The sequence below is a fragment of the Idiotropiscis lumnitzeri genome, chromosome 7, assembly GCF_059441095.1.
Source record: "Idiotropiscis lumnitzeri isolate Australia: NSW breed Sydney's pygmy pipehorse chromosome 7, RoL_Ilum_1.0, whole genome shotgun sequence".
NCBI lineage: Eukaryota > Metazoa > Chordata > Actinopteri > Syngnathiformes > Syngnathidae > Idiotropiscis > Idiotropiscis lumnitzeri.
This window is the reverse complement of record NC_142397.1, coordinates 5,568,876-5,582,895: the sequence shown is the minus strand read 5'-3', so window position 1 is coordinate 5,582,895 and position 14,020 is coordinate 5,568,876. Positions and strand designations below refer to the sequence as shown.

The window sequence follows — 14,020 nt, the reverse complement described above, 5'->3', positions numbered from 1 at the left end:
CTCTTTCCTGAAAACTCTTCAGACCATAGACAACATCCCAGCTCTGCCCCCTGGTCGTCATGGAAACAAATGCCCATTGGCCCCGTAGAACATGGAGTGGATGAGGAGAGGAATTTCAAATATGGATTAATCATGATAATATCAATAAATGTAGATTTATATCAAATCGCGCCTGAGAAGGGACCGAAGGACATACTAGTATGGTGTGATTCTTCATGTTTTCAACTTTTACATTCATTAAAATTGCGGCGGTTCAACTGTAATTCTCTCACATCATGCCTGGCATTGCTGGATATCGAAATGTTCTGTTTATTCGAATCGTTGGCAGTTTCCTCATAATGAATCTTCAATCATAACATTCTTCAGGGAGATGTAACGTTGCAGCTGATGAGGCGCGATCGCCAAAGGATGATTACAAAGTCTGCAAATGGCTGTCGCAAAGATGACGTACCCAATAGCAGCTACATACCATCAAAATCATACTCTCTTCCACAAGTTCTCACCTCTCCTTGACGCTTCTTATTTTGTTTCGCCGTCTCTTCATTTGACAGCAAAAACCCTGAGCGTGTGATTCATAATGGATGTGGAGCAGGAGCAAGGATCAACACAGCGTGATTAAAACAAATACGGTGCAGTGAGCAACACAATTACGCAGTATGGACACTTGTGGCGGCCACATCGAAAAACATTACAATCATCAGGTCTGCGCTCGTGTGATCACGTCGACTTTTTGTAATGAAACATGAAATAAAAAAATAAAAAAACAGGGATGAGTCACACGTTGGGGTCAGCTGACCTCTCCCACAGCGGCCCGGTCGTTTGTGGGATCAGACGTGACCACATCGTCGACCTTATGTTCAATTCAATTTAGCTCTGCCTGCATCTAGTGAATGTCGTCATCAAAACGACTTTGTCTCAACCTCTGACCTCTGGCAAGCACAAAACACAGACGGGAGGTTTCTGTGTTCTATGCCATTCGTTTGCATGTAAGTCGCAAAGCATGTTGAACGAAAAATAAGAAATGCAATTAAATCCACACTTTTCCCTTCTTCCCCTTGAGGTTTTAAAAAAGCAAGAATAGATTTTAGATTTTCGTACGGTCGCCAGTTACGACTTCCGGGTGTGTTGATTCCGCATAGCGCTGCCCCTTCATGAGTATCCAATCACAAAACCCGTTCATCACTTTCAACGTAACGCCAGCGAAAAGGCTCACTGAAACCAATTCGTGATCTGATTGGCTATCGCAACTGTCTATGAACTGTAAACCGCTCCCACGATTGTATCTGAAGGCCTCGGACGAATAGTGCGTGCAACTGCTATTGTGAAATCTGCCTAGCAACACAAGCTTGCTGAATTCTGATTGGATAAAAACTCTCACCATAAAATAGAACAATAGGATATAATATGACATTAATGTAAAGAATATGATCATGATTTCTTGATTATGTTAGGCCAGCAGAGAAGGCCTTGACCGCCCACTACTGCTTAACAGACAAATGCCTGATGAGCCAATTTACCCCACCATTGTGTAAAAGCAATTGAAAATGCTAATTGCGAATGGGTACTCGGCAGCGACCAGGAATGAATGTAAAAGTCATGTCAACAACTACACACCAGTTGTTCCTTTATTTGTACCAGATACTCTCCCTTTATGACAATCAAACATATTAAGTTACAATATACTGTGTTTTAAATACAAACATTCACTTTAGTTATCACTGCGCCACCGCTTTAGTGTGGCCTACTTACAAATCGCTACCATAGGAACGGAACACAATGGCGGAAACCGCAGACTCCTTTTACTGCCTCTCTTGTCCAGGCTAGCACAGGAGTTGGAATCCAATCTAACGGACGACATTCTTGACTGTTTGCCAGTCGATTTTTAGCCGGCATTTTTTCAAGCTGATCGCACCCACAATATGCTGCTTTACTGGTGTCTGTAAAAAGGGCTTGGACGTATAAATGATGCAAAAATTGTTGCCGTTTTCTAAGAACAGAGAAATTGTGAAAGTGTCACGAACTGGAAATTGAAGCAATAAAATAAAAACAATAACATAACCATAACAGTTGGCCTTTGCCGATGTTTTTCTAGTCTCGGGACATAAGAACGTTTCAGTCCTCCCCATCTCCGGCTTGTTTTCTATAGGCCTCGTTGAGCAGTTGTATTTCCTCTTGATATCCCGAGCTCCCTTGCGTCTGTTTGCGACTGTTCTGCCGATGGGCCTCCACCGTGTCGGGTATCGTGATGTTGATGGCCTCAGCCTCGGGGTTGCCGGTGGTGGGGATGAGCAGGGAGTAGGAGGCCGTCTCACCCAGGTCACAGGAAACAAAACGGTTTTCCCGACGCGAATAGCGCAGTGACGGCGAGCGGGTGTGTGTGGACGACTGGCTGATGTTGGACACAATGGAGACACTGTCCATGGCCTCCCCATTGTCGCAGATCTCCAGGACCTCCAGGTGGATCTTGACGTTGGTGTCCCCGACCGCGGTTCCGATGCCCATTCCGATGTCCAGTCCCATACTGACACCAGTGATGTTCGCATCGCCCGTCTGGCCACCTGACGCTTTTTCTTCTGCAGTGGGCTCATGGCCCACTGATTTGGAGCGGTACACCTCCACCTGTAGGCCAGCAGGAGACATTAAATACATGAAACAAAATATGACTTGAATGAATACAGAATTGACTGATTCTGAATATATTATGAAATAAGAGACCTTTGCATACCCTCCTAGAATTTTGTGGGGAGATTTTCAGTCCATCGCTGCTGACCTCGTAGGTGGACAGTGAGAGGGTCTTCCCGGTGGGGGCTTGTAGAGACACGGTTCCCTGGAAGGCGCACAGTGGGATGGACAGGCCAGCTGTTGACCTCTACATTGAAAGAAGAGTCCATCGAGATTATTTTATTTCAATGTGCAGTATTAGTCATCCTTCGTAACTTATACACTATATACATGTTTTAGATGTTTCAGTCCTCCAACACACCGGATCCAAACGATCAGCTCATCAGCAAGCTCTGCAGAAACCTGATTTGGAGGGAAACATCCAAAACATGCAGGCAACTGGACCTCGAGAACCAGATTTAGACAAGATCAATTTTTGTGTGTGTGTGTGTGTTGCTTCACTATGATGGCATTGAAGCGCCGCTTTGTGATATTTCAAATTCCGTCTGATGTTGCGGATTATACACGCAGACTGAGCGTTTTCCTGTCATTCGTCAGTAAAATGAGCGTCGGGTTGAGCCGATTACAAATATGGACAAAACCCCACTTCCGTCCTTGCTAGGCCCGTCCTTTTTTAAAAAAAAAAAAAAACTTCTCGTCCTCCGTCCCCAAAATGGGCGTCTGTCTGGGACTGATGGACGGACTGTTCCGTCAATGGGATGGAAAGCCCCTCTCTGTTTTTAATGTTCAATAAAAAAACCCTCACAACCCTGGGATCATCCCACAAAAAAGGCTCCTCAAATGAAAATCATTGAATAGGAAAGCTGCTCTTCCAAAAAAAAAAAAAAATGGAGAGAAAAAAAAAATGATAAAAATAAATACTAAAGAAATAATCATCCGGACAAATGAACTCAAATGAATAGCTTGCCCTAACCGAAATATTAGTTCTAAAAAGATGAAATGATATATGTGAGAATGCTGCAAAAGTAACCATTTTATCCACTCAGTTGGCGAGTTGTTAAGTTTCTGTTCTGATTTGACATAATGAACCAAACCTGCGTTGTAGCGCGACATCCGTGGTCTCCATCTTCTTTGTTACCACACCAATAATGGCATTATTTAATTGCAGCCCAGGCCGTGGCTAAATAACTGAGCCGTGGCTACTCTGTTTGCAAACGAGACAGCAGAGGGGGGGGGGGGGGGGTGACTGTGGTGGGTGTCTTAAAACCTCTACATTATAAGCATTCGCAGCCTCAGCTGTAATGATTGTGGAGATGGCGCACATTCGAGACAAAAGAGGATGTCAATGCTTGGCTCCATTACCTTGTCAGTGTCGCTGTATCAGTGTGAATGAGTGGGGGAAAAGCGGGGAACGAGGGAGGGAGACTTGCACGCTGAAGGCACATTGTCAAGTCAATCAAATAATGCTTAGACGCCATGAGCGTGATGAGCACACAGATGGAATCGCCGAGGCATAAATCTATTTAGGAGGGATGTGCCAGAGATCAAATCATGAATGATTACGTTTGAGGGTGCAGCCTTGGATGAAGGTGATCCAGCATTGTCGATAAATGAATGTAAGTCGGGTTGGTGTCATATGATGCAGGCAAGTGTATCAAGCCAACAGACGCAGCATTTTGTTCCTCTTTGGGAACAAAAAGTAAACAAAATAATGCAGTGGTCCACCAAACGGAGTGCAAACTACCACCACGATTAACATATTGTGAAAGTAATTCTTCAAAATTGCAAATTTTTAGCTCGCTATCTAATTTTTTGGAGTCAAGCTTAATCGATTTATTTTATTTTTTTTAAATATATCGACAATCTGGCCAAATTTGAGCGATCAAAATCAGCTAAGGCCCGATCATCTCGGAGTATCTGAGTATTTGAATTCAGTTTTAGATTAAAAAAGAAAATCAATATAGAAGTCATATGGAAATCGCTTTGTTACAGCTTCAGCTGTTGTGAAATGCGTTGTATATATAAAGTTGTATTGTATTGTTCCTTCCTCACAATGCGGGTGAATGCCCGTACATCCCTGGATTAATGACAGCAAGTGTGAGACAACCTGATCCGAATCCGAAGCCATTATTCATCGTCTTTCTTTCCAAATATCAAAATGCACGTTTCACTGAAATACGACTCTGACAAAGTAAAAGATAACCCTTCATGCGTATAAAAGGACTACCTAAAATGAATACCCGGGAGACTCATTCTGGAGGCTGCCCTGATCGATGTGAGCATTTTCTATGATGTTTGCAGTGTATCGATTTCGGTTTTGTAGCGTCTCGCCACATTCAGTATGTCCTTCCGTTTCATTGTGTATCCTGTAACCGTAAAACAACATCTATTTACATGAATGGATGTGCTCGCAGAAAGAGTTTCAGTTTTGCTCCACGTGAACACACAATAAAGCCTCCCAGGGTGCGCCGTGGCAAATGTGGTCGGCAACGGAATCTGAAGTCACTGAGAGGCTAAAGACGTCTTTAAGCTTTAAGTCCGGCCTCTCTCTGTGGAGGCTGGAGGCCAGAGGGGTTGACAGTTCACAGAAGAGACGATGGATAATGACATCTCGCCTGCTAATGAGCAGCAAAACACAGCCGGGCACAACATGAATCACAAACTTTGTTGGTGATGTAGAGCTTTGCGAGTCTGCAGCTTGAACGCCAGGATAAATAAGCTACTTTGCATTCACCATGGGGAGTGGGAGGCGCTTTCATTTTGCCATTTTTTTGCAGCCTTACTGTATTTCTTCCATATAGTTGACGGGGGCGTTTATTTAATAATAATATTGCCTTTATTAGTCCCACAATGGGGAAATTCGAGATTCGAACCCAGGCCTCCTGGGGAGACTGGGTCCTGAACGCGGCGCCTTAGACCACTCGGCCATCCTGGCAGCCAAAATGCTTGCGTTGGCCGGGAATCGAACCCGGGTCAACTGCTTGGAAGGCAGCTATGCTCACCACTATACCACCAACGCCGTGTTTACTCATCTGCAACGAGTGACATGCATCTAAAAGGCCAGGTGTGATGCCGAAAGAAAGGAGACGCAGTTTTATCGCAAAGGACTTTACATATGTCGCCGTTGACAAAAGTAAAACAGGTCCCCCAACACACTCCTTGACCTGTTAGTTCCTTAGGGGGAATTATGTCAGCAAACACCACAGACATCCTTGATATTTTTTTCCAAATCCATGACATGAAATAGTACTGTTTTGAATTATATTTATTTTTTTTTCTGTGCCTAATGACTCAGTATCAATATCTGATGTCAGTTTTAAATGGTCCTACCCAATTAGCTAGCTAGCTAGCTAGATTGGACGCAGCTGGTTCCAGCCAATGAGGAGTTAGTCAAACGACTGGTGTAAAACCAACCCAGGTCCAACCTTTGGCCACAGTATGGTGTGGGATCCTGGTTAAAGTAAGCCATTTTAAACGTGAAATATTTTTTTTTTCCGGAGCCATAACTTTCAAGTGCAGAGGATTTTCTTTCTTTTTCCACAGGTTTCAAAATATTCTAGAGTTAGTGTGCTAAATACAGACAAGGTAATATATGTATATAAAAAAATCTAAAGCAAAACGTACTGGTTTGCATTAGGTATCCCAATAAGATTTATTTTTTTAATTCAAGTACGACTGCGAGTCACTTGTTTTTAAGTAACTCCCAACACCATATCGCAATCCGATATTTCGTCAACGCATGCGTTATCTTAATTTATTTTTTTTCAAAATTTATTCCAACAAAGATATCTCAACATAGTAACTTTTATGATGGCTGCAAGTCAGCTGTGGTTCAAATCAAATAACCCAAAAATTAATTTTATTGACTTTAGAAAAATCCGATCTTTTCCAGCCAATTCTGATCAGCTGAAAATCACGTGAAAGGCCCTGATTTCCAATCGCATGATTGGATCGGATCCAAAAAAACAGCAAAATACTCCGGTACCCGAGTGAGCCGTCTTGTGCCACATCTTCGAACATCACGTGTCGTCTGTAACCTTGCGACTGTTGTAAACCGAAGAACCCTGTACAGCCACCAAAAGGCACCACCTAAAAATGAGGCATCTATTTGAGGTGTGGACAATACACCCAGCGACGACTTGGGTATGCGGCAAATATTGGAAAGGAGGTCACGAATGGACAAAATATAATATTTAACATAAAAACATGCAGCATCTGATTTTTTTTTTTTTTCTCCTGGCCCAAATCAGCGGAGGAAGTCTACACAGGCATTTGTAGTAAGAGACAGTTAATTACAGGAAAAAACTAGGGCGCACCAGTCACATGCACACAAGGCGGCAGAGAGCGTCTTCGATTTAAACGAGACGCAAAGTGAGAGTGAGCCAAAGCCAGACTGCAGATACACGCTCCGTGAATTTTACACCCTCTGATGATTTTTAAGACAAAATGTTTCAGACATTTAAGTGGAGCCGAGATACAATGTGTGTGTCCGTGTGTGTGAATTCATAATACTCTTTTTAACCCCCTCAAAACATTTAATGAGTCCAACTCTCATTTCAATTGGACTCTGAAATTTTACCGTTAAAATGGTGTCATGCTGAGGCCAGTTGTTGACTTCCTTCACAACGTCCTTGTACCGGGCAAACCGCAATTACAAAAACACGTCAGCCTCCAATGGCTCAATCCAATTAATATAGACATGTGTGCACAACCCAGGCTCCAACGAGCCCCCCCGAAGAAGTCAATAAATAGATCCGAGCCCAACTGTGCTCAACTCTGCGGAGCAGCATTCAATGACGATTTGCTTTTGACTGACAGGCTGACATTTTCTGCCTAAAGGATGGCTGACAGCATCTCACTCGATTGCCCGACTGGTACCAATTAATTTGAGGTTTAGCCCAGATTAAGAGACGTCGAGATGAAACAGTTAAAGGCATAACTAGAAAAAAATAAAATAACACCCAACACAGCGACGACAAACAGACCTTGGCGAGCAGCTGTGCAGTTGAGAAAACAATTGTTATCTTGCAAGTAAATTCTGATTGGCGTGTATATAGACAAAGCAGCTCAGAACTGCTGCTCAATTATTTATCAGACTAAAGCAGACAAATGCATTTCGAGACCTCTTAGTTTCTCAGTTATTCTAGAAAATTGGACTTTTGAAAAAAATGTAAATTTAACCATTATTGTAAAGGACATGAGCACAACTCCGCAACCAAAAGACCTTAAAAATGCCACCACGTGATCTCAGTTGCAGTTTTCTCTCAATTATCAATTATTTTTTTACTTTAGTTTCGTGAGTTCAACTTAGTGGCGCTCTCGTATGTCGAGTAAGAATGTTAAAAGTTAGAAGTGGGAAGAGTGCAATCAAGTTCATTCATTCATGATAAGATAACACGATATTTAAAGAATATTTTTTTTATAGTACGGCGAACAAGCAATTGTGTATATACTGGAAGAAAAACATTTCGGTTTCAGAAGAAAGAAAAATTCTTCTTGCACTTTATTAATCAGACCTGGAAATGGTCAAATGACAAAAATTGCCTGCGAACCCGGAACGGGGTCGTGGTCTGACAATTTTTATAAACAAGGAGGCCGGAATGGTGCCTAGCTCAGGGCCGTGCACCACTACTTAAACATTACTTTAAAATCTTGCCAGTAGAATAAATAAAGATTTTATGATAGTTTCTCCATTTGTGTCTATAAAAGTGTGTGCGCTATGTGCGTAGCTAATCACATCGGGGCAAGTGTGAACAGACATAAAACGCTTTAATTTCCCTTTAGACCAAATGTAAACACATGAGGGGAGTTTAAAAGCCAAGAGTTTTACAGTCCTGAGTCTCTCATCGCTCCCAGTCAATCGTTTTTATAGTGACGATATATAGCATGCTCTTGCAGCAATTGTTTGACTAGCATACAAAAGCAATGGAGAATTGAGTGGTCGGGGGTGGGAGATCAATTCTCACCGGCCATAAACTGCAAAAACGACAGCTACAAATTGCTTCATGAAGTGCTGCGGTGTCAAAATTACAAACAGAGCATGTGGGCAGTGGTTTACCTGTCGTTGCGTCCGCTCGGATTTGCTCCTGCACCACTCCCAATCTGTCAGCTCAATTTTTCGGCACTCTTCATGCGACAGCCTCCTCTCCGAGCCCTCGAACACAGACGAGGTGTCTGTGAGATGGCGCTCCTTCTCTCGACGATTAAGAGGTCGGGAGGGAACGTCGTGGAAGACCTCCTCACCTCCGTGGTTCTCGCGGGGCAGCGGAGGACAATCAGCCAGTGCCTCTCGGCTAATGCCATCATCTTCTAACAAAAGGTCTGAATGAAAGGGGTCGTCCACGGGCTGTGTTTCACTGAAAGCCAAATTTGGGCCCAAGCCGCAGAGCCCACCAGTCTCCAACGCATCCAGACGGTTGGATTTGAAATCGCTGTTGAAGAGGCTGAGGTAGGCTCGCTTCTCGGTGGGCGCATTGTCATGAGACGTTGGAGCGTGGGACAGCTTGAACACCCCGCAGCCTTTTTGGAGGGAAAGGTTGAACTTGAATCTTCTTTTCATTGCTGCGAATAGAAGATTTGGAAATTATTTCACCAGTCTTGTCTAGTTTTGGGTTAGTTTGTGTAAAGGCCTCTGCACACCAATCCGACGTTGGCCTTCGGATAGTTGATACACGCCGTCTGTTTAGTGTAGCGCACCAGCCGTCATGGCCATAGCGGAGATGTGAAAAATGAGCAACGTTGATTTAGGTCTCGAGGGCTCAAATGAACTGAGAAAAGAACGAATTATTTGAGGGAGTGATCCCGACACTATTTTGTTATTATGTTATTTTTTTCTGTTAATGAGATTTTTGTTAGTGCAACTGCCATTTCCTATGTACCGAGAACGCACCGCAGCGCGAGATGACGTCCCCCATCTTAACGAGAGAAAGAACTTTTTGACACTTTTTCCATGCGAGTTGAAGAACAAAGGGCTCTGATTAGACCAAACTGTGTCCTTAAAAACTGTGAGAGAATGGAGTTCGAAAACTGTGGCGTTCTTTAGTCAAGGAACCTGGAGAGTTTATTTTTTGAAGACTATCGATCCTGGTGAGTGTTATCGTCAAATGTGCCCAACTAGCATTCCTCTGTCAATGTATCTCTTGATGTGTAATGGGAAAAAACAGTCAGGAATTAAGTTCTGTGAACGTAGAGATTGTTATTAGCTAACAGTGAACTATAACTATAACTATTCTTCCTGCTCATGCATTCCTAGCAGGTGCAATACCGAATGAGCTAAGCTAATAGACTCACGGAGGACTTTTTGATGTGTGCGGCTTATTTGTTGTACGTCACACCAGTCAGAGCAAACATCAACTCGATGATTGGATGAAATACAATAGTTGGCTTATTAATATTTATACTTGTTCCGTTTGAGTCATTAGTCAATACGGTATGATCTGATTCACGACTACCTGAAGGGTCCGGCGTGGGCTCACGGTTGCAGTTAATGAAGCAGCCGCACGGCATGTGGATCCAGCGCTTTGACAGCACGAAGAGCGGCGTGACGGCAGGCGCGAGCAACGTGAGGAAGAAGCCGAGCGTCTCTAGGGACGAGCTGCGCGCATTGGCGGCATGGCGCACCAACATCAGAGTCTGTGAGGAAGAGAGACGAAGAAATGAACGTTAAGGAAACCGAGGCGATGCCGATTCAACTTGCGTGCGTATGATGAAGCAGAGGAACGTGGAGGGAAACACTCACGTTCTTTATCAGAACAGTGTCCTGGGTTTTGATGTCATTGTATTGGCAATACTTTGAAATCGAAAAATATGTTCAAAAAGTATCACAGAAACAAGTACATGCATCATAATGAGCGTGTTCTTCTATTGAGGTTCCCAGAGGAAGGCAAAATATTAGCTGGTTGCATAAAAAATGAGAAGCATTTTTATCTTCAATTCTGTCTTCAACCCTGTTTTTCAAGGGCTGGTGTCTTGCCTCTTCTCCATCTCCCTGCTGTAACACATCTGATTCAATGGATGGTTATCTACCTTCTAAAGACCTTGCTGATTTCTGATCATTTGGATCAGGTGTGTTGCAGCACGTTGGACGACTGGTTAGCACGATGGCCTCACAGCGTAGAGGTACGGGGTTCAATTCTGGCTCCGGCTTTCCTGTGTGCAATTTACATGTTCTCCGTGTGCCTGCGTGGGTTTTCTCTGGGTACTCCGGTTTCATCCCACATTCTAAAAACATGCTGGCAGGTTGATTGGACACACTAAATTGCCCCTAGATATGAGTGTGAGAGCGAATGGTTGTTCGTCTTTTTGTGCCCTGCGATTGGCCACCAACCAGTCCTGAGTGTACCCCGAAGACAGCTGGGATAGGTTACAGCACCCCCCACCCCATGGATGGATGATTTTTTTTAGCATTAAAATTCCTAACATACTAACATTTTTTTCAGCATTTAAATTCAATATGCAAAAAAAAATCAACTAAAAATATTCAACCCCAAAAAAATCTTATGTAAAAATAAGTCAAAATAAAAAGTCAGCTGTAAAAAAAATCTCTTGCAAAAGCTTCAGTAGCAAGAAAATCAGCTGCAAATTTTTCCGAAACAACATCCGGGTACCCAAGGAGAAGCCATCGATGCCCTTCTCAATACAGCCAACGTCCAACCAATCAGATTTTGCTCCGCTGGTCGTTTGCGTGTGCGCGCGCGTGTGTTTTTGATACTGCACGGAACTGGTTAACGGCATCTCAAAGGAAAAGGCGATTTTAGACATGCACGAGCGTGAAACGCATTAAACGCGTATCTTAAGGCAACGATGTTCAAGCAGTTGACACTTGTTTCCCAACGCAAGCACATTCACAACGGACATTTGAATTCACCATACTGAAATATGTTTAAACATATTGTGTGGTGCGTGTGTTGTTACTCATCATGATTGGCATCCACAAAGTAACCCTGACAACCGCCAGCACCATGGAGAAGCGCTTTTGCGCAAACACAACCGGCGAGTCCCCCACAGCCGCCGACTTCTCCCGGCAGACTTCCACCGGGCACCTCTCGCCCGCCTCTATCCCATCCTTTAGCTCGTACGTCGTCCCGCACAAACTCGGGCTCAGTTCGTTGTAGGCGCCGAAACTTTTATCCATACTGTCCCGAGAGCGCGAGCGGACGTTGTCCAGATATGCCGCGCACTGCATGCTCCTCTGTGGCTCTCCGGAACACAGCAGCTGGTAGGTGAGTGGCAGGAAGAAGAAAAGCAAGCCGCAAAAGCACAGTGAATACAAAAGGAAAAGCAGCAATGTGTAGAAGCTTTCACTCTCCGGAAAGCAGCCGAGGGGAGCTTGCGCGAAACTGCCCCAGCCGCACAAAGGCAGCACGCTGACGGCGAGGCTGACCGCCCACACGCCGGCGATGGCCCACATCACTCGGGGGGGCCGCCGGACGGGACGCAGAACCCCGAACCTCTTGGTCACGTAAAAAGTGTAGCCCGCTATTAGACAGGCCTTCATGTTGCTCGAGACCCCCTGGAAGACGTAGAGTAGCCCGGCGAGGGTGCACAAGCTGTGCGAGCCTCCGTCCCGCTCCCACTGCAGGAGGATGAAGAGGGAGAGCGGGACCACGCTGAGCAGGTCGTCCACGGACATGGACGCCACGATAAGGCTCAGGGACGTTTTCCTTCTCATCTGCAGCAGGGACAGGAGCGAGTACACGCCGCCGACGAAAGTGGCCGCGGCGATGGTAACGCACAATGTAAAGAGCAGCAGGTGGATGCGCCCTTGCGCCGTCACCGCCGAGTCGTCCATCGAGCGGTGGCTGAGGTCGGGTGGCGAAGAGTTGAGGTGAGGCGTGGGCATCTTCCCGCTGATTAAGTTTGTCTCAGACGAAGCTTAAATTTTGCAGGAAAAGATGCATAAAGCGCGCACATTTTTCTTTTGCGTGGAGTCGACCATGACGGTTGGCCGCTCCAAGCGCGCCACCGTGGGGGGCACGCAGCCTCGCGTCCTGCTGCCGACGTGCACACGTTTCCGACACCCAACCCCCTTTTCTCTCTCACATTCAATCACGGCGAGGCTGGGCTTTATACGTGAAAACTACTACATTACTCGTAGTACATGCGTGAAAGTTCTCCCACGCAGCACAATATCAATTTAATACACGTGCTCCACCTGAATACCAATGAGCAAAAAGGACAATTAATTATAATTTGTGATACCCTGATCAACCCTTTCAACAATAATCAGTGAAAGTGGGATAATAAATTATATACTTTGAGGATAGGGTGCAAGATGGAATAATGGTTAGTAAGTTCGTCTCGTAATAGTTCTGATTAACGGGTTCAAATTCTCGACCTTCTTGATAAGAGTTTGCATATGATCCCTGGGTTCTGGCTTCTCCCTGATTACAAAAACATGGATTTTGGGTTCATTCAAACTCCCTGTACTGTAATTGGGCGTTTTTCTATGTGGTTGGGGGCCAGTCCAAGGTGTTCCTTGCACGGCAACCGAAGTCATGGATTGGCTCCAGCAGAATGGAAGATGGATAGATGCTACAGAGGAAACAGTAAACAATATAGCTTGTGTAACAGTAACATATGGGGTGTACTTTATGTAGATAAATACATAGTGATTCTGTAACATTGGGAGGGAACCCATCATTCTTCATCTTAGGGTGTATTCTGATGAAAGCATTCTCAGTTATCTCATGAGACCTATGGTAGCTGTTTTAAATGGTGAAAAAAAAAGCACAATAGGTCTCTTTTCAAGCTGTCAGCAGTAATTAAAAGGTCCTTCTACAGCCATTCCCATGCATTAATTGTTGAAATAAACCTTCAACTTTGACTTGCATGTTTAGCCCGCAAGAGATGACAGAGGCAAAAAAAAAAAAGTACAAATGGCAATATGCTGTGTCCTTGTTTTGCACCTCCATGATCTTATCAAGGATTTTCAACTACAAGGACCACCATGTTTGTTCACAAGGTTCACGGGCGTTCACAATCGTTGCACTTTTTTATGGCACTTGTTTTATACATCTGCAACTCCATTTCAGTGACATCATTGCACAGAGGCCGCTACAGCATCCTGACTGGAGACGCAAACATGAGTGTAAATATCTCTGACTTGTGGTCGACTATAATTGAGTTTGGGCTAGGTGACTTCGAGGCCGCCTAATGACTCTGCTCTCTCTGGAGCCACAGGCACGCAGTGGGGGAACATTAGAGGACAAAATGCAACTCTCGTGGGTGTACACACGAACACATGTAAATGCACGTACCAGCTGAGCCCACTCCAAGGTGACCTAGTTAGTGTTTGTGCATGAGTGTGCAATGTGATGAGGTAAAATGCGTTAGTTGGTATCTAACTAAACCTTTATTAAAAAAAAAAATTAAAAAAAAGTCGACCAATAAAAAAACG

General features: G+C 44.4%; 1 protein-coding gene and 1 non-coding gene across 2 annotated transcripts; both read right to left on the bottom strand.

Moving 5' to 3' along the window:
* Window positions 1-1,607: 1,607 nt before the first annotated feature.
* LOC148333212 (putative G protein-coupled receptor 149) lies at window positions 1,608-12,945 on the bottom strand. The gene is made up of 5 exons (XM_088301548.1): window positions 11,541-12,945; window positions 10,074-10,255; window positions 8,681-9,183; window positions 2,726-2,869; window positions 1,608-2,619 (listed from the first exon to the last, which is right to left on the bottom strand). The coding sequence occupies exons 1-5, from the start codon at window positions 12,461-12,463 to the stop codon at window positions 2,113-2,115; spliced, it is 2,259 nt and encodes a 752-aa protein (XP_088157674.1). The 5' UTR covers window positions 12,464-12,945; the 3' UTR covers window positions 1,608-2,112.
* On the bottom strand, window positions 5,570-5,641 carry trnag-ucc (transfer RNA glycine (anticodon UCC)). Its single transcript has one exon. It is a non-coding gene; the product is annotated as a tRNA-Gly (tRNA).
* Window positions 12,946-14,020: the final 1,075 nt, after the last annotated feature.